We start from the raw sequence: 21641 nt of genomic DNA on the forward strand, positions 1-21641 counted from the left end.
TAATTCATCAAATCTGTTCTTCAGATGATCTCTAAATTCAGGAGGGATAAACTCAAGGTCATGTTTTGGCTCTTGTGGACTTGTTTTCATTTCCTTCAGCTTTAATTTGAATTTGCATATGAGTAATAGATGGTCTGTTCCACAGTCTGCCCCTGTCCTTGTCTTCACTGACAATATGGAGCTTTTCCATCTTCTCTTTCCACGGATGGAGTCAATTATTGGAATTAGCTTGGCATATTTTTTTCCGTTCTTTGACTTTTAATCTGTTTTTGTCTCTGTGAGATGTGTCTCTTGCAGATAGCATATTGAGGGATCTTGTTTTCTTATGCATTCTGCCACGCTCCATCTCTTAACCGGTGCATTTAATCCATTTACATTCAGTGTAATTATCGATAAGTATGGATTAATTGCTGCCATTATATTTGCTTTTGTGTGTGTGTGGTGTTGCTGCTTTCTTTGTTCACTTTGTCTTCCTTTGTTGAGTTCATGCTTTTTGTGCTCTTTCTTGTGAGTTTCCTAATAGTTTTAATGTTTTCATGGTCTTTTTGGATTTTCATTTTTTTGGTATGTTGTGCAGTGTTAATTTTCTTTGAGTTTACCTGATAGTCCACTAACATTTCCCTCCATTTAGTGCAGTCTATTTTATCCTGTAATCTACCTGGCCTTCTCACCATTTGGATCTCTGTTTCTACGTATTTACCATCTCTTATATTGCAATTGTTTTGATAATAGACTGACCTCCCAGATTCTCTGAGTTTGTTCTCATAATTTTGTTCTGTTCTCAACTTTTCCTTCTGTCGATTTAGTTCTGGAAGGTGCTGCCATGCATATCAATCCCTGGTTGTTGTTTGTTCTTGTAAGTTCTCAATCCACAGAACTCCCTTTAGACTGTTTTGTAGTGCAGGGTTGGCTTTGGAAAAATCCCTTAGCTTTTGTTCATCCTGGAATGTTATGATTGTACTGTCGTATTTGATTGATAGCTTTGATGGATAAAGGATTCTTGGTTGGCAGTTTTTTCCTTCAGGGTTTTATATCTTTCTCCCCATTTTCTTCTTGCTTGCATGGTTTCTACTGAGAGATCCGAGCTTAATCTGATTTGCTTGCTTTTGTGTGTTACCCTCCTCTTTTCTGTAGCTGCTTTCAGGAGTGTCTCCTTATCTTTGATCTTGGAGAGCTTGATTATGATATGTCTCAGTGATTTTCTTTGGGGGTCTGTCCTTCATAGGGTTTGTTGAGCTTCTTGAATATTTATCTTTTCACTTTTCAGGACATTAGAGAAATTTTCTTCCAGAAGTTCTTCAACTATTTTCTCTGTGGAGTTGAGTGATTTTTCTTGTTCTGGAATACTGATAATTCTTAAGTTATTTCTCTTCATGTTGTCCAACATGAATCTTAGACCTTCTTCAGATTTTTTTTATCCTTTTCTCTGTTTGTTCTTCTATCTTAGTGGTATTGAGAGATTTGTCTTCCAGCTCACTGGTTCTGCCTTCCATCTCTTCAATTCTACTCCTTTGCCCTTTCAGTGTATTTTCCATTTCTGATATTCTATTATTGATCGTGTGGACCTCTTTCTGTAGGTTTTGAATTGTTTCCAATGCTGTATCTATTTTATTTGATTGTTCCTGTAGCGCTTTCCTGACTTCTTCCTTATTTTTCTCAACTCCATTGTAAAGTGTTTTGAAACATTTTATAATCATTTTTCTGAATTCCTTCTAAGGCATTTCCAAGGCCTGCCCTCCTTCCAGAATGAAGACCAGGTCTACCTCTAGGTCATTTGTCTCAGACATTTTATCTTGTTGTTGGATATGTGTTGATATGGTCATCTGCTTGTTTAGTGTTTATCTGTGGCCTTAATAGCTAATTGAGTATGTGTTTTGGTATTTTTTGCTTTCTGATTGCCTCCAGATAGATGTGATCTTCCCTTTTCATTCTTCTTATTGCTTAACTCAGTGTAACTTTCACAGGTGTTGTCTGCCTCCTTGGTGTAATGGTTTGTCTGGTCTGCCTCCCCAGTTGGCAATGGTTCTTGCCTGGATGTTGGTGTTTTATAGAGTGTGATTGTAGCTTGACAGTATGGCAGCAGTAGTTGTCTCTTCTTGGGTAATATAGGGAGAGAAAGAGTCCCCCAAAGGTGGAAGGGGTAGCATAAAACAGCAAAACAGCAACAAAACAAGAAGAAGAAAAAAAAAAAGCACCAAAAACCAACAATAACAACAACAAAAACTAGATTAGCTACTGTAGTCTATAATTGCAGAAAAGGGAGAGGATGGAGAGAAGAGAAAAAAATCTATAGCCTAATATGAGTATGACTTTAGTGTCCTCTTTCAGCTTCTTGCCTTCAAAGCTGTCTGATAGATCTCAAGATGCCACTGTTGGTTGTTATACTGTACCTCAGGATTTAATTTAACTTTTGGTCTGTTTTGTTTTTAAACTCTCTTTCCCTCTCCACACCCCTTGTTCTGGCCTTTTCTGTATTAAAAAAAAAAAAAACTAAAAAAAAAACAGTTCAGGGCTGGCTCTTGGGCTGAGAGTATATAGTATATGTGCACGTGCACGGCAGAAGAACCCACTAGTGGTGGGGTGGGTATTGTCCACTTGCTCAGGCACCACCTCTAGTCACCAGAATGGAGGTTTGCAAACAGTGGGGGCCAATAAATAGATATTAAAAAAAAAAAAAGAAAAGAAAAGAAAACCGACAAAGTGTATTGTCCACCTTTGCTCCGAGGATCCCACGGTGTTTTTCCATAGTGTGTCTGCTCCCCCACTTGGCCTTGCCATTTGGTCACACCCAAGTGGTCAGCTCTGGGCCACTTAGCCCGGCAGATTCAAAAGTACACGATTTCTTACTTCCACTACAAGTTCCCCTAGCTATAAGCCTTCCAACTTTTAAATATTCTTATCTCTGTGGTTCCAATTTTTGGAGCTCTGCCCTGAATCTTCTTTGCCTAGTATTCTGTGGTATTGCTCACGGAAAACTTCACTGTGCCTCCACCCTAGCTGCCATTAAGCCCCACCTCTGATAGGTGACAATTTTTAAAAAGCATTCTTCACAACTTTCAAAAAGTCACTTTACAATTTTATGAACTAGACTTTTGCCTATGAATGCAGTGACTCAAAATTCAACTGGAATGGAAGGGTTCTTCACATCATTGAACACAACCTGTTTACTCAGTGTACTGGCCTGATCAGGACAAGAAATCTAGACATTAGCTATCCAAAAATGGGAGGCGGGCCTATAAAGTCATGAAGTGCCTGGCTTATAAGCGTTCCTGAATGTGCTTCATGTCAGAATGAGGTGGGTAATGTAGAATCCCCCCTGAATAGTTTCCCACGTCTCCAGATGGATCTGGTAAAAAGGGACGGGGGATGACAGTGATAGGATTTTATGATTCACTTGTGAATAACTGTTAACAGGATTAATTGTGAGTGTCACAACTATAATAGTAGCAAATGTGTAACTAAAAGAAGGAAGAACTGAGAAAGGCTGTGTGCAGGCAGGAAGCTGGCTGGCAGAATGTGCTCTTTGGACATTTAAATGAATATATATTTTTTGTTTTATACGTGAACCAAAAAAAGGTATTTGTAATGAAAAAAATCACTTTATTTCCATTTTATAAATGATGGTTAACAGAGGTTAGTATTCATTTCTACTCTAACTTTATGTGAATTTTTATTGTTCTATGTGAACAAATATTATTTCATTCATATTTATAAGACTTTAATCTTTGATACTAGTATAAGCTTTAAGAGTGGAAAGGAAGAGAACTGAGTCAGGAGACAGGTCATCAGTCCCAGCATGACTGGTGCACCAGGAAATTCCCTTTCTGCTGCTAATCAAAAGGCTGGATAGTCAAGTCCTCCCTGAGGCACCTTGGAAGAAAGTCCTGACAATTTACTTCCTAAGCAGCCATAGAAAGTCAGTGAAATAAAACTCTACAATGAAACATACGTGGTCATCATGAGTTAGAATAACTTCATAAAAATGTATTCGTTTTCACTCAGTCTCAGGAAGTTCATTTAACTTCCCTCTCTGAATTTAATTTTCCACACTGTAATAAGACACATATACCTGCTTCTCAGGTTACCAACTTCACCAAAGTCTCAGGACCACAAGCAGAATTTAAATGTTACAAAAGGAGGATGATTTCAGATCCTGAAAGTAAAGTCTTGGAAAGTCACTGTAAACCACAAATGGGCAACATCGTATCAAGCAATTCAGGTACTGTTCAAATGAAAAACAAATAAATCTCTTCATAAACAAACACTAACAAAAGATGTATCGTAGTCTTTTTGCAAAAAGAAGCAATTTGTTGGAGCTTACAAAGTTGCTGAAATTCACACATTGCTCCGTCAAAGAAATAGGAATATTAAATCCTACATAACTACAATTTTTAAACTTGCATATGCATATTTAAAAAATTTTTAAATCATATCCAACTCATAGTATATAGGGTTTCCAAGGAGCATATAGTGAGCTCAAGCCATCGCTGACCTGGCAGCTCAAACTGACCTAGCAGTTGAGTGTTTATCCTGTAGCACCACACTAGGACTCCCTTAACAGCACAAAGCTACAATTTTTAAACTTGCAGACACATATACAGTTTTTCTAAGTGTACATTCACTGGGCCCCACTCCTATGGATTCGAGTCAAAATGGGTCTGGAATCTATATAAAATATTACTCAAGTAATTCTGAACAAAAGGTCTGTGAACTTATTATTGAGACCAACTGTGGAGCTTCCAACTCCCGTTCTTACTGTTCTCCACACAGAAGTGAAAGATTTCAATCAGCCCTACCCATCTACCCAACACCTAAAGTGAACGGTCATTGTCAGGAGCTGTTTCAATCTATTCAGTGTGATACACCATGGGAAGTACAACCCAACATAGGTTAATCTATCCTACTAGATAAACAAAAGGAATCCTTGGGCGGTACAAGTGGTTAACAAGGTCAAGTCCACCGAAGGGCACCTCAAACAAAGGCTTGACAATCTACTTTGGAAAAATCACTCATTGAAAACTATATGGCATACAGTTCTACTCTTGACACATGAGGGGACCATGAGGCAGAACTGACTGGACGGTGATATGAGATTTAATGGTAGTGAGATCCCAGACCACAGGTTCTACCGAATGGTACAGGGTTCTTACCTGTAACTGATCTTCTAGAACAGCCGTGGCACTCTCTCCGCTGTTTTCATCAACAATTACCACCATGTGAGTTAATGAATTCACTTTCACCTGTTCAGTCTCGAGATCATTTTGCAAACTCTACAGAAAAAATTTAGAGAAACCATTATTTTCACTCTTTCACATTTACCTATTTAACATCCACTTAGTTCTCAATAGTAATTAAGAATACTTAATGAGGCATTGTGTTCAAATTTTCAATCATCACACTAAATGTTCTACTAATGAAACAAGTCCAGGATACACCTTTATATTTTAATAAAATACTTTGAACCGAAGCACTTTGAGACTGCAATGTCATAACAAATTGCAAATGGGCTGTCATAACTTAATATTCAAAATTCTTGTAAAAAAATATATATGTGTTTGTGTGTGTGTGTGGCATTAAAGAATGAGGTGTCTAGGAATCAGCACATCAAGAAAGTCCAGAGATCATCACTTCGTTTTGTTCAGAATGATATTAGTGAGAAATAAGTAGGGTGTTGTGTGATAGTCAAAAGCTATACTGATTGGCTACTCAGTAAAGCAATTAAGGATAAAAGGAAACCTACCATTCTCAACCCTTTTATGGAAAGGTCAAGAGAGAGTGTGTAATTGACTCAGACATTACCAAGTGCTGTGTAAATAACCTTCAAGTTGTTTAATGTGTGGCGCTGTAGGATAAGCACTCGACTCCATGGATGGTTTGAACCACAACGTCGTCTGTTCAAACTCACCAACTGCTCCTCAGGTACCCCATACAGGGTTGCTATGGGTGGAAACCAACTCGACAGCACTTAACAACAACAACAGAGTTTTATTTAGGAGTGTCTGACTGGCACAAACAAATAATCAAATACAGTCGAAAAGTTGGAGGCTCAAACCCACCCAGAGGCACATTAGATGGCAGGCCTGCTAACCTGCCTCTGAAAGATCACAGCCTTCAAAAGCCTTAGGGAGCAGTTCTATTTTGATACATGTGGTGACCGAGAGCTGGAACTGACTTGGTGGCAACTAACAACAAAGCATTATTTACTGGTTATCTAGAGATTTCATTTAAAATCTTCAATTTGCCAAAAACATATTTTACTGTCCTGTTCCTTACATTTAACTAGGAAAGCTATTGCCTAAACTAGTGACCAAATTGAATCGTCCATCAAAGTTTGGTTCCCTCAACTAGTGACCAATGCTTTCTTAGATCAGAGAAGCAGTGATTCCTTCCTGAAAGCAGTAGGAAAAGACCAAACTTAAGGTTTGCTTCTTCACTCACAAGCCACATTGAGGCCAACACATTGGTGTTCTTAACCATTTACACTGAGGTCTGAGAAAACCCTGGAGAATTTATGAAGCTTTGTTCTTTCCTAAGAAAACTGCCGATGTCAAATTTCACCGGCACTTCCATGCTTGGCTCAGAAAAGTCACATTGCCATGAACTCGCCGCTAGGAGCTACTGATACAAAAAGACACTGAAAACCTGTCTCACATCTACACTAATGATAGATGCCATCAAGCCCTTAGAATGCTAAGTGATGCTTTTTCATATTTGATAAGGTATAAAAGAAACATGAGGCAGATTTACTTTGTGTTCTTCTAGCAGCTTCTGTAGGGATTGTAAATCATCTTCCAGGGGGCAGGTTTCCATCTTCTGAATGCGTTCTTCTGTGAGGGTTAACCAGGTGGAGAGCTGTTGCAACTGTTTCTTCTGCAGTTCCATGAGCACATCGTGCAGCCTGCCCAGGGGAGAAGACAACATTATTCCCACAGTTTTTGCCCCTTCACCAAGTAAAAGAAACAAAAGGCAACAACAACAAAATAAATAAATAAAAATGGGGCAAGGGAATAGATACCCTTGCCTTAGCACTGCCGGATAAGCACAGGACCGCTATCCATAAGGTCACTAATTCAACCACACCAGCTACTCCTTGGAAATCCTAGACAGAGTTGTTATGCATTGGAACAGACTTGATAGCAACAACGACTATTTAAAGTGGCATCTTGTTTTTCAATACAGAAACCAGGGACAATATTTTTATTTCTTCCTAAATGGAGCCTGTTAAAATGCATCCAAAAAATGTAAAAACACAACACCCTTTATTAACATCACAATCATTGTTCCTCCAACCAGGAATTCCTGTTAGCAATAGGTGGAAACTGTAATGGAATGTGGTTGACTCCTTAATGCACAATACGAGAAATAAAATGATTCATGGGGAGGGTGTGGGGGGAAAGGCATGGAAACTGTTTCAGAAAGTGCTCCCAGAGATTACGTAAACCCATACTGCTACAATAGTCCCGTTCTCTTATCAAGTTTATGGTTTGCCAATTCCAATACTGCAAACAGGTATAACTGCATGTATGAAATGGTTTGTCCCTTTTTGCCAATTGCTGATTCCAACGTGCACCTTTGGGTTTGGTTCACATTATCTAGGGGGAAACAAACACCATACAAAATTTCAGCAATACAAAAAGAAGAGTCAGAGGTAAGCTGGGTTTTCACACACGTGTGACTGCTATTCAAGTTCTCCTGACAATGAAGTCTATGAGCTACCACGCTCTTTTCTCTGCTGTCCACTCACCGGGACTGCCTTTCCATAGTGTCCACCCTAAGCGCTTCCCATCTTGCATTCAGCAGGCTCATTTGCTCCTGAATCTCAAACTCCTCTTCGCCTGTCAGAGTGCCTTGTGTGATCAGCTGGTTTCCGGCCTGCAGGATGTTCCCCACGTTGCTCTGGTGTGCGGTGAGCTCCATCATAAATACCTGGAAGCAGGCAGAACCAGGATTTGTAAACTGCTAATTGCCAAAATACACACAAAGAAAATCTTAATAAATTGTTAATGCCAACACACCAGTGCGGCAGAAAAGGGAGCCTAGTAAAAGTGCAGTCCTGGTATGGCGCTGCAGGATAATGTGCTGGACCGCAAGGTAAGTTTGAGGTGCAAGGTCGGCAGTTCAAATCCACCAGCTGCTCCTCAGAAACCCTACAAAGGGTCTCTATGAGTTGGAACCCGCTCAAAAGCACATAACAATAACATCAACGGTAAATGTGCAAAAGGAAAAGTAGACTTGGATTTAATACTTTAAGCTCTGAAAACAGGAATCAAGCATTTGACTTCAATAAAAAAGGGCAGACAGAGATCAAGGAGACTATTGTTTCAATTAACACTAGCTAGCTCTGGCAGTGTAGTGGTGGCGAATCGGGTTATGAACCCCAAGGTCAGCAGTTCGAAACTACCAGCTGTTCTGTGGGAGAACGATGAGGCTTTCTGCTCCCGTAAAGATTTACAGCCTCGGAAACTCTGTACAGGGTCGCTATGAGTCGGAACCGACTCCACAGCACATAACAATAACAACATTTCTAAGTAAATGTTGATTATGCTGCTAGTAGATATTAACAGGTAATTATAATAAATAAAATGCCAGGCTCACACATGTGATGCTGTAAGATAAACACTGGACCGCAAGGTCGGTTTGAACTGTGAGGTCAGGGTTCAAACTCACCATCCTCTCTTCAGAAATCCTGTACAGGGTCGCTATGAGTCAGAACCATCTCGACAGCACTTAATAACAACAACAATGCTCACACCAAAGGAACTGTTTCAAGAATATCATTTTTTATTATTTTTTAAGCAAAACAAGGCCTTTCAATTAACATATCAATATAAAAAAATCTGCCTCTTGAAAAAGAACTCTTCATACAGTTAAATTCGCTATCCTGCAAACACGATCCATCCTCGAGATAGTATTTTCACTATATAAAACTGTACAGGAACATTGAGTGTGACATTCGTTTAATAATATAATAAATAAAACTAATCACTTTCTGGTTAAGACTCAAAACCTTGAGATTGGCTATATTGATTAGTCATTTTGTTTGCTTCCAAAGTGGGCTGCACTCTGCATTGATTTTCATCGGTGACTATACGAAACACACAAGTTCCTCAAAGATTAAAATCCTAAATCTAAATCTAACACGCAGTGACTCGCCCACTCCAATTTAAAATTACAAGCTCTATTTGCACACCACAAGCTCTAAAATATGTCAAGACCTTTCTGTGAAGCACAGATCAGTATGCAACAAACAGCAGGTCAACCTCTGCAGTGAGGAACAGACCCCACGCCAGAGCTTCCCCACTCAGAAACAACAGATATTTACTTCATGGGTGGCAAACTGGTCTTTGACTTCTTCAACATCATCAGATATGTCATCCAGCTCCTGGAAGGTGTCCTCGGCAGAGAGTAGCCAGGTCAGCACTTCCTCTAGTGCTATCTGATAGCCGTCCAGATCCATGTCCACCTCGGTGACAGTGCTGGGGGTTTCAGCTCGGTGACTCTCCCGCTCCTCTTCCGGAACTGTTCTCTATGAACACAAAGCCAAGAAAAGCCCACAGTCTTCAGGAAGATGAGAAAAGGGTTTGGAGAGGACATGCCTTATGGTAGGCACTACTGTGTCTTAGAAGGAGCTCTGGTAGCGTAGTGGTTACGAATTGGGCTGTGAACCGCAAGGTTAGCAGTTTGAAACTACCAGCTGTTCGGTGGGAGAAAGATGAGGCGTTCTGCTCCCGTAAAGATTTACAGCCTCAGAAACCCTCTACAGGGTCGCTATGCGTCGGAATCGACACCACGGCACACAGCCACCAGCCACTGTGTCTTAGACATTCCTCTGATTCCCATGCATCTGACCAGCCCTGCAGTGAATCATTGTTGTTATGTGCCCTGGCGTCAGTTTCCACATACACTGCCCCACACTCGGCTTTCTAAGCTGTCATCTTTACAAAAGCAGATTGCTATGTCTTTTTTCTGCAATGATGCTGGATGGGTCTGAACCCCAACTGTTTGCTTAATAGGCAAGCACTTGACTTTTGTGACACCAGGGCTGTGCTAGGATGGCAAGAGCAAGGGCACATTGGTCCAGAGGAAGAATTCTAGCCTCCCATGCTGGAGAAGTTGGGTCCTATTCCCTGCCAGTGCACCCGACGTGTAGCCATCACCTGTACGCCAGCAGGGGTGTGCATGCTGCTCTAATGAGGGCAGGTTTCAGCAGATCATCCAGAAAGACAACTAGGAAGAAAAGCTTACTGATCTGCTTCCGAAAATCTGCCATTGAAAATCCTATGGACCAAAGTCATCTGATCTGCAACAGATCATGATGGTCCAAGGCTGGGAAGTATGTCATTCCATTGTGCATGCGGTCACCAAAAGTTGGGGACCAACTCTAAAGCAGATGATAACAACAATATTGTTGTTGTTAGGTGCCATCGAGTCGGTATTGGCTCATAGCGACCCTAAGCACTACAGAATGAAACACTGCCCGGTCCTGGGTCAACCTCACAATGGTTGCTATGCTCGAGCCCACTGATGCTGCCACTTTGCCAATCCATCTCGCTGGGGGTCTTCCTCTTTTTCTCTGACCCTCCACCTTAACAACATGATCTCCTTCTCCAGCGACTGGTCCCTCACCACCACCAACAATAGGGTCGGAAAAAGTACAAAAGCAGAATGCACTCAAGGCGATTTTAAGAGAGTTGGGGAGAGAGACTAGCCCACATGGATCTCTTCTGAACCAAGTTATAGCTTCCCGTGGTTCTGACAAAGGATACTACTTGAGTTCAACAGTGAGGGAAGTGTTACAGAGAAGCTGGAACACACTGGGCTTTGAAGGATGGATGTGGTTTAAAGAAACAGAGACAGATGTCAGAACTTTGTTTTGACCCCTAGTTCAACTGCTCTTACTGGATCACATTTTAGACGCTGAATGACAGTTACCCAAACAGACTGTACGGTACTGACAGACAATATTTTCTTAAAGACGACTGCCCTAGAAGTTTACTTGCTGGTCGCTTACTTAAAGGGCTCAAAGAACAAATTTATTTTAAGCTCTTTCTGCACAAGTGAAGTATTTTCTTTTATACTTTGGAATCTTATAACCAAATCAACTTTCTCTCTGTTTCAGAGCAAAATTTCTTTAAAATTAACCCACAAGCTGTCTCCACTCCCCCACTCCTCATCCACAAAGTTTAAACAAGGTACTTCAAGTGCATGGAAATTACAGAGTTTTCATTTTTTTAAATGCCATGCATTTGACAACTACAGTGTGTTAACACTTCCGCTCCCTCTGACCCAGCATGTGTTCCCACCACTCTACTGAAAAGGCTTTTCCTATTTTCAAGGTCTCCGATAAACTGCCCATTGAGAAACCCACTTTCAAGCATCGTCTTGGAGGTGACTATAATTTGCTGACAAACTGGAACACTTCTGAGTTACAATTAATAATGGTGTTAGGACAACAAGACATAAACCAGAAGTGTCCTGAGCTGTCACTCATCTTCCTCACTCCACCTCTCAGGAGCACCCCTCATGGCTGATCGCTCCCCCTCTTCTAAATGTCCCTGCTTCAGCCACACCACATCGTCCTTGTTTTCCTATTACCTCAGTAACAGCTATCCGCCTGTTGATAAGGAATCTCTCAAAGTTAAATCCTGGTCTCTCCTTTCTTGTTTCTTTATTACAAGTGTAAGTGATCTCATCTAGTCTTTTTTTCTTTTTAACTTTTTGTTGTGAATTGAGGAATGATTTACAGAGAAGATCATGAGTTTTACATTCTACGAATCATACACTCTGCTTCATCTTAACGACTGCAATAATCTCCTTCCATGTAACAGCTCCTGGTGTGGTGGCTATAGGATCGGCACTGGACTGTGAACCACAAGGTCAGCAGTTCAAACCTACCAGCTGTTCCTAGGAAACCCTACACAGAGTCACTATGAATCAACTCTATGGCACTTAACAACATGTAACAACCATTAGCCCACTTCCTATGTATATTCCGCCTTTCTTCCCAACCCTTCTCACCCACTTTGTCCTTAGGCAAATGCTGCCCTTTCGATCTTGAATGGTTGATTATTCCATGGTGAGCATACCTTACTAGCATTGCTGTCCCCTCCTACATACCTATCTGTAGTGCTGTAGGACAAGCACTGGACTGCTAACCACATGGTTGGCAATTCAAACCCACCATGAAACAGATAACAAAAACCATGTGTGTATGTGTTTGTGTGTAATCACAGAAGACTGCTCTGAAAAGGGTTTCATTTGAATTATGGACGGATGGAAAGCTTGTCATGCATACAAGATGGAGACAAAAAGTTTGTGGAAAATTCTATTATCTTTTCATTCCATTTCTCCCCTAGAACCAACTAGATGGCACTTAGGAACAACAACATAGTGGGTGAAGGGACAGTTCAGAAAGAGAAGCCTGCATCGACAAGAACCTAGGATAAGAAGAAAAAGTCCACTGTGCCGGAGTGCAGTTGCCTAACGTAAACGTGGGTGGGGACTTGTGAACAAGAGAAGAGTCTCGAGATCTTTAAGGGGTGTGAGAACTGGACTGGAAAGAAAACACACAAAAGGCATCCTGAAGGAAAAATCAAATGAACTCGGTCAGCTGAAACAAATAAGCCGGTGAGCATACATTTGAAACATCGGATAATTACAAGAACAAATGAAGTCAAACAGAAAGTTAAGAAGAGTTATGTTCTGAACCTCAACTCCTGAAACTCTGATGGAAGATAATTTAGTGTCAGGCCGCTACAATATAAATAAGGATAGCTGAGGACCAGGAAGATCGGTGGTCAGCCATCAGTAACTTCCTAAGGCACCAGCATCTCTGGAGGGAGAGATGAAATGAAAGGCATTATCTATATGCAAATGTTCAGCAGATATTAGCCAAAACAGATGAAAGGATTAAGAGATATTTACAGAGAAATGTAGGAATTATCTGCTGCATTCTTAATGCTGTTCAGCATATGTTTGTAGAAAAGCAAGCTGGCTATTTAGGGTTCATTGGAGAGTAGTAGATGGCAACTTATATCAAAAAGCAAATGATTACAACTTGATCACATTTTATTTCTTCAATTAACTGAATTCAACCTGTAAAGCACTAATGAAAGTATGCAAATAAAGAGGTTAATACACTTGCTCTTAATCAAACAGCAAATGGTTTCTCTAATTCTCATCATACCACCCTTAACTCTAAACAGAAGTCATTTAGGAAAAAAAAAAAAAATCATGAAAGGCAAACAAAGTCTCCTTCCTCATTTTGTTTCTGTTTAAGACAGAATTGCCTTAACTGTAAGCTAGAAGAAAATATTCCGTTTTTCTGGGATACTAACAAAAACAAAGAAATAATTCTAAAACTAAAAGGCAACCTGTGCTACCCAAATGCTGTACCATAATGCAGGATAATATGATGCAATTTTTCAGCAGTTATATATAATCTATCACTCTGCTGGACCGTGCTGGCTTGCCTGCTACTATAATACTGGTAGCTCTGCGTCACAGGTATTTTAAATACAAGCAGGGTCACCAGTGGTCTGGAAGTTCCATGGAAACCTTACCCATCCCCAAGGTCATCCATGTTCTTGAACATCACAAGTGACAGAAAGCCCCGTTGGACACCCGTAGGTAACCCAGACTGCTGGAAAGATTTAACTGTTATCTGTCTCTCTGGAGGTCTCACTGTAAGAGGTGCAACAGCCAATCTCAAAAATGAGGAAAATCACAGCTTACTTTTAACCTCCTTTCCTAAACTGAGCACAAGTCTGCCTAACTCCAAGGAGCCTACTCTCCTTTGTCACTCTTTCCAAGTTAACCAAACAAAGGTCAACAGCTTTAGATCCTAACTCTACTTTTGCTGTTGTATGAAATTACTTATTTTCCTTTTTAATAGAGTCAGTCAAGTTTCAGTTTTCTGTTACTCCTAGTGAAATCAAGTTACTTGATAAACTAAAATTCTTCTGTTAACTAATAAAAGCTGAGACGCTAAGATGTTCTTTCTCATTCTAAACAAAAACACTCTAAAAAGGAACTTGGTGGCTTGATCCCACCAGCTGCTCCACGGGAGAAAGATGAGACTTTGGACTCTCGCACGGATTTACAGCCTCAGAAACCCTATACAGGGGCACTTTAAGTGAGAACCAACTCGACAACAGTTTACAACAACAACAAAAAGGATTTCATCTAGCTATTAAAGGATTTCATCTAGCTATTAAATAGTACCTATTAGAACACAAATACAAGGATGACAAGCTGAACATTTTAATATAGATTAATGAAAACGTACCTGTATATTAATTTCTTCTTCTTCACATTCCTTCTTATATTTCCGAGGAAGTGTTTCTACTTCACGAATATCATCCATGGTAATTTGCTGAGGCAACACTTCAAACAAAGATGTTAAATACATAATTATGGATTTCTTGTCAGGAAGCTGAACAGCAACATCTAAAAGTAGAAGAAAATAAGACCCAACTTAAATTAGATGTCCAAAATAAGTGAATTGTTCAATATTATATATAAGATAACTCTCTGGTACCCATAAACAATACCTAATATATAATGTTTGCAGCAAATTTCTATTTCACATAATAATATATGAGGCAAAGAAAAATGAAATATTTTTCCTCAATAAATATTTTTTAAAATCTTCCTTCCCTAGAGAGTACCCCAATATGTCCAAAGATAAGCTATCATATATTACCATTTAAGATAATGACAGATTTTACTCCTACCATGAAAATAAGTCTAGTATTCAACATTGCAACATTGATAACTACTGTTCATATAATACATGCAAGAAATTCACACAGAGATCCAATTAAAGGAACTAGACCAAATATGGAATTGCTTATCTAATAATTGTGGTTTCCTTAAACTTTAAATCTTTCTCTAATATAAATGAACTATTCTCCAATAATGTAATTAGATTTCTCACTAAATAACCCTATAAATTGCTAAGTATACAATGTCTACAAAAATAAAATTGCTTCAACATATACTTCAAATGAAAAACACTCCTCAATTCTTGTAACTCATTCTAAAAACAAAAGGAGACGAACAAAAACATCACTTTTCAAGTGTTCAAAATTCCAAGTTGTAATTAAATATTGAGCAGTACCTTCAGGATCTAACAGCTTTTCAATTCCCAAGTAAGTTTGAGCCTTGTTGAAAAGATGTTCAAGTCTCTCGATTGGGGACATCTTGACAACTCTATCCCAGCTGAAGAGGTCAGGTCTGATATCACCATGCAAATAAAAAGCAACACAGATAAAACATGTTGAGAAAAGGAGTCACTGTTTTAATAAATACGCTATTCATACTGTACTTATATTTCTATATATGTGTGAGTAAGGAGCTCTGATAGCATAGTGGTTACAAGTTGAGCTGCTAATCTCACAGTCAGCAGTTTAAAACTACCATGGGAGAAAGATGAGGCTTTCTGCTGCCATAAAGATTTACAGCCTCGCTATGAGTCAGAACTGACTCTACAGCATATCACCACCATCAACCACCATATTTGTGAGTTCAAGAAATAGCATATATTTTCAATTATAACTCAAAGCTTGGTCAAATATATGATATTTGAAAGTAACTTACAAAGATGAAACAATGGGCAACCCATTCTAAGGTTCTTGGAAATAAAAGCTTGAAACAATATGTTGATAAAGCATTTGCAAGCTGGGGAGGGTGGTGACTGGACAGAGGTTTCAGGGAAGAGAAATGGAAGTGAAACAGACAGGAAACACAAAACCCAAGTAAAATACTGTGGCGCTCTAAGATCAGCACTGGACTGCTAGCTTAAAAGTCATTGGTACAAACCCACCAGTCTGCTCTGAGCCGGAACAGACTCCACAGCACTAACAACAACAAATAAAATTAAAAGGCTCACTTGTGTCTGTGTAGCACTGCATTAAAGGCGAGTCCATCTGTCCAGCTGGTGGTGAAGTTCAGGACGTTGACCTGCCCATAGGGCCTGGTGGACTGGCGTACCCAGCTCAGCAGAATCTTCTCACTGTTGGTCTGTTGCAGGTCTGACATGATATCTTTCATCACGTCTTTGACCTATTTCAGAGAACGCAGGATAAAATCACTGGAATCAAGTTCTTAAGTAAAGAATAGTGCATTCATTAAATTGACCATTAGGATCAGAGAATCGGCACTCATCCTGTTTCTACATTTCCCCTTACAAACTGGAAAGGTAAATTTTTATTAGCGACTGTTAGGTGGCGCTAAGATTTAGAAGTGATTTTACTAAACTTTGGATACTATACTGTATGTATATTCTACAGGCAAATCAATACTTGCATTATGTCTGTTACAACAAGTATTGCTTTCATCAGCACAAAAATGTAACATTTTAATACTTTACATTTAAAAAACCATTTAAGGCAAGCTGGTGGCACACAGGGTTAAGAGTTGGGCTCCTGCTATCTTCAAGTCTGTTCCTGTAAGATTTAAAGTCTCAGAAACCCTATGGAGCTGTGCTGCTGAGTCCTATAGACTTGCAGAATGTCAGAATGGACTCAGTGACACTGGGTTAGAGTTTAAAGACTTTTTAATAGGAAGCTATTTTACTTTCTACAAAAATGAGTTAAAAGAGACAAATTTTTGACTGACAATAAAATCAAAAGAATGAAGTTACCTTTCAGTTGGCAATAACAGTTATCATCTAGAACTAGCATTTTAATTAATATTCAGAGTAACACAAATACGAAGGTGAGTCAAAAATTATCCACACTCTGGCTGTAGAATTTATTTTAAGCAACTTGTAGAAAGGGTAAATACGTCATTTTTCAGCATAATCTCCTTGCTTTCAATATTCTTTGTCCATCTGTCAACAAGTTTTTTATTCCTTTATTTTAAAAAAAAATGTTTTAGGCTGATCTTTACATCTCAGAGGTGACTCTTCATCCTGAAGGGCTGCTTCCAGGAGACCAAACAGGTGAAAGAAAGTCCTGGATCAGGATGATATGGAAGATGTTTTAACACCTCAAAAGGAAGTTTTTGCAGAGTGTCAACAGTTTGGACAGAAGTGTGTGGATGTGTGTGGTCATGCAAGATCACCAGGACCTTAGCTAGCACTCCTCTGCCTTTAATCAGAAATTTAGGCTTCAGCATCTCAGTGAACATCTCACTCACTGCACGGAGCACTGTTGCTCACTGAGCCTTTTTTCCTGATATTGTTCCAATATTGACTCTTGAGAATCCCAGAAAATCGTAAGCATCAGTTTTCCAGACTTTTGAACTTTTTCTTGGTCAGCAAATGAAAGTGTTTCCATTCCACACTCTGCTGTTTACTGTCAGGCTCGTCGTGATGAATCCATGTCTCGTCGTGATGAATCCATGTCTCGTCGTGATGAATCCATGTCTCGTCGTGATGAATCCATGTCTCGTCGTGATGAATCCATGTCTTGTTGTGATGAGTCCATGTCTCGTCGTGATGAGTCCATGTCTTGTTGTGATGAATCCATGTCTCGTCACCAGTAATGATTTTTTTTTTTTTAAAGAAACTTTTACCTTCCTTTAACTATCAGTCCAAATTTTGTTTGCAGAGGTCCAAATGCTTCTGTTTATGCTCTTCCGTGAGTAGTTTCAGTGCCCATCTCACACAAACTTTTCATAAACAAAGTTTGTCATGGATTATTTCGTAGGCAGAGCCATGGTTGATTTGAAAATGATTAGCTACATAATCCACTGTCACTTGTCTATTCAACAGACTCATTTCATGTGGACACTCAATGCTGTCATCAGCTTTGGACGTAGACAGGCGTTTTAATATATTTTTGACTCACCATCATATTTTAAGGAAGTACTCAAAGAATGATGTAATCATATTAAAAATTTAAAAAGAAAAATCATAACAACAAAAAGGAATCAACTTAAAAGGACTCCTACTGGTCAAATCTAAGGAGCCCTGGTGGCACTGTGGGGTAAACACTGGGCTGCTAACCTCAAGATCAGATATTCAAAACTACCAGTCATTCCACAGGAGAAAGAGGAAGTTGTCTAGATTTACAGTCTCAAAAGTTCTAAGGTATGGTTTGTTTTACTGACCAAATCTAGGATAATTTGAGCACCAAAGTAAATAATGAGAGTGAAAGACTATAACCTAGAAAGTTTATCCTGATATATATAGGTAAACAGACAAGTGAATGGTCAGATAGAAAGACAGTTATATGAGATCAACAGATAGCCAAGATCTTCCTTACAAGTAGAAAGTCAAGTAATAAATGTAGAAAGAATGGTGAAACTAAGCAAACATATACTAACATCCAACTGAGTATTATGAATGCTCAGCAAAACTAATAGATAAGAATTTGGTAAGTAACAAATGTAATTTATACAATCACAAAGTATATCCCCTCAAGACAGTGTATAATAACAAAGGGTTGTCACTTTACACTTTAAGAAACTACCTTACCCAAATGATACAAGTTAATACTGTCAGAAATAGAACAAATGGACAATCACATCTCCTGATATGATGTACTTGAGAAGAATACACATCACTTCTATGGCATCCCTGCCAAAGATGAACAGCCTGAACCTAATCGTGGGGAAACACCAACCACGCCTACAGTGAGGGCTACAAAAATTACTAGCTTTCAGTTAACGGATCGCTTCAAAAATGTCAGTATCGTGAAATGCCAACCAAGACTCAGAAACTGTTCCAGATTAAAAGAGGACAAAAGAGACCTGACAAATATGACTGCATTGCTTGACCATGGGTTTCCTTTTGTTAAGAAGAATATTATGGAACAATTGATAATATCTCCATAACACCTACAGATGAAATAATTACATTCTTTCAATGTCAGTTTCCTGATCTTGATAGCTATATAGTGCATGTTTAGATTATATAACATAGTATTTATCATCTTACAGAAAAACTAATCAGAATACATACTTACATATAAATTTATATTATACTAAGATTTTATTATTGTTATATGAAGAAAGTCCTTGTTTTTAGGAGAATTTCCTATTTTTAGGAAATATACACAGTTTAGGCAGAAAGAGAAAACTGGAGAGAAGGCACACAGAAATATATAAAACTACATAAGAGAAAAATGAGGCTGTCTGTTCTCATAAAGATTTACTCTCCGAAATTCTATACAGGTTCACTGTGAGTTGGAATGGACTCGAAGGTAGTGGGTTAACACAGGGGGGATCTAAGTGAAAGGTGTCTGGGAATTAAATTTGATATTTTTAACTGATACTTTTTTTCCTATTCAAGGGAAATGGAATCGTTTCTCAGTCTTTTCCATGCCAAATGATAAAATTTTCCATTTGTGCTAAAAAGTGCCCACCTGCCAGTGTAAAATGATGCTCCAAAGTAATCCCAAAGTCAGTTTGTGATTTCCATCTACGATGTCAGTTCCTCCTATATTCACTAAATCTACCTGTTAGGATGAAAAAATACCTGTTAAGACTATCTTTCCACAGAAGAGCAGCTTTTCATTTTAGCAAGCCTAGCCAGCAATGTAAGTGAATCATCAGTGATATTTCATATTAAGAGAATTAAGGCACAAATAAATCTTAGAAACACATTATTTATATAATAGATCAATACAGTCATTAGAAAAAGCACATTAGTACATACTCCTTTACTCATTGAACAGGTTCAGTACTGAAGGTAAATGTTTCTTAAAACCACTCGATACCAATGCAAGGGTTTGGCGTCAGAATAAACAATGTTGGTTATACAGCTGAAGCCCAGAAGTCACCTCACAAACTTACATTGTTCTGATGTAAAACCTGCAGAACTCTGTTGACATTATTTAAAGCATGCACCCTCGTGGAACCACGTTCCTTTGGCTGGAAAGGAAGATACAAAAAAAAAAAAAAAAATCAAACAGGGTTTCCCTTGACATAGTTGATAACAGTTGACACTGAACAGCCAGCTGAGAGGGCAGCACCTCACTGTACCTGGAACCCTGGCTGATTTCTCAGGCAACCTGGGAACTTGGTGTTTACAAGTTCCCCAGCTCAGAACATCTTTAGATATACTGAATTCCTAATCTCCCCGAAGCCCCTGGATGTAGCAAAAAGCAAAGCACTTTCTGCTCCAAACTGAAAGATCACAGTCATGAAAACCTTCAAACACAGGGGGTAAGCATGAGCTGCAATGAACTCCACGGCAGCTGGTCCCATTTTGGGAGAATCGTTGGAATCTCCATAAGCACTGAACTGTTAACCACAAGGTCAGAAGTTCAAATCCACCAGCCGCTCCTCTCTTTGCGTCGAATGACACTTAACAACATCAACCGGGAGCTTCAGAAATACCAGTGCCTGTAGTCTGTCCCCCCCCCCCAAAGATTGTGATTTAACTGCCATGGGGTGTTCTGTGGGCTTTGCAATTGTTAAGGATTTGTGGTAAATCTAATGTGCAGATAATTTTGAGAATCAGTTTTAGGAGTCTAGCTTTTAAAAATCTAAATTGGCCCAGATGCAGAAAGCTTTAGGACAAGTGTGTCACCACCATACTGCACAGTGTGGACAGAGCAGGAAGGATTCAGAGGTGCTATTCCTGGCTCCAGACACACTACAGGGTCCACGGGGAGGGTAGGAAGAGCCACCTAAAGATGATCTGGGCAGGAAATCCTATCTGAGAGAGGCACCACCTTTTCCAGCAGATCCCTACTCACCATCTGAAAAACAAATGAGAGAGCGTGGCACCCCACACTTTGACAAGAAAGGGCAAGAACTTTATATTAATTCAAGCTCTGGAGGTCTTTTCCTTCTGTGTGTACATATAGTACCTGACACATAAAGCCCTACATTTGAACATGATGAAGAAACAAATATAAATACTGAAAACCTGAATAAAATGAATGGCACCGTCTCATACATTCATTTTTTAAATAAATTTACTATATAACGCGTTAAGTGTACTTGTCTATATTCTCCATTGTTCAAAACTTTATGTATCTCTACATATCAATTCCTTTATATTTCTACACTTGAGCTGTCTCAGAGAAATAAAGGTTTCATGAAATTGTATCTTTGACTAAAATAGAGCCCTCAAGAAAGTCTAAATATTGATCTATTAGAGAACTGGTTAAAAATAAATCTTTTCAGTTTTCCTATTTCAGCCTTGGTATTTTCAGTCATCATTGGGGACCTTCAGTGGGTAAGGATCAGTAACAACAATCTGCTAGCTCATTCTTAAAGATGGCAGCCCTCACCAGTGCTGTTCCTGTGAGTCCTTCTAGAAGGTCCAAGAGCTTCCTTCCATCTTTGAGGTCAGTGAACATATCACTGATGGGTGGCTTTCCACACTGTAAAGAAAAAGTAAAATATGAGTTACTCTGGTAGCAAAAAATTACAAATGTAACCAAAAACAATGTAAATGGCTGGTTTGATTTTTTCCCAATAAAAACTTGTGGATGTTCTTTCCTAGTATCAGAAGAACAAACACAGAGATGTGGCACTATAGGATAAGTACTGGACCACAAGGTTGATTTGAACTGCAAGGTCAGTCATTCAAACTCACCAGTGACGCCTCAGAAACCCTATACAGGGTCACTATGTGTTGAAACGGACTCAATGGCACTTAACTACAACAAGAAGTTTAATTTTAAAGTTGAGAAGTATGTTTTGCATTATTTCTTAGAACAGGAGCCAAAATAGAAAAA

General features: G+C 39.2%; 1 protein-coding gene across 1 annotated transcript in view; it reads right to left on the reverse strand.

The window, feature by feature from the left end:
• Nucleotides 1-21641, reverse strand: part of UTRN (utrophin) — a 574637-nt gene that overhangs the window by 531879 nt on the left and 21117 nt on the right. Inside the window, 10 exon segments of the mRNA XM_006834702.1 lie at nucleotides 5151-5270; nucleotides 6748-6898; nucleotides 7745-7926; nucleotides 9323-9526; nucleotides 14288-14448; nucleotides 15122-15237; nucleotides 15893-16065; nucleotides 19314-19406; nucleotides 19744-19821; nucleotides 21192-21284. Coding sequence (XP_006834765.1) covers nucleotides 5151-5270; nucleotides 6748-6898; nucleotides 7745-7926; nucleotides 9323-9526; nucleotides 14288-14448; nucleotides 15122-15237; nucleotides 15893-16065; nucleotides 19314-19406; nucleotides 19744-19821; nucleotides 21192-21260 — 1347 coding nt within the window. The 5' untranslated portion in view covers nucleotides 21261-21284.

This window comes from Chrysochloris asiatica, unplaced genomic scaffold (genome assembly GCF_000296735.1).
Source record: "Chrysochloris asiatica unplaced genomic scaffold, ChrAsi1.0 scaffold00013, whole genome shotgun sequence".
Lineage (NCBI taxonomy): Eukaryota > Metazoa > Chordata > Mammalia > Afrosoricida > Chrysochloridae > Chrysochloris > Chrysochloris asiatica.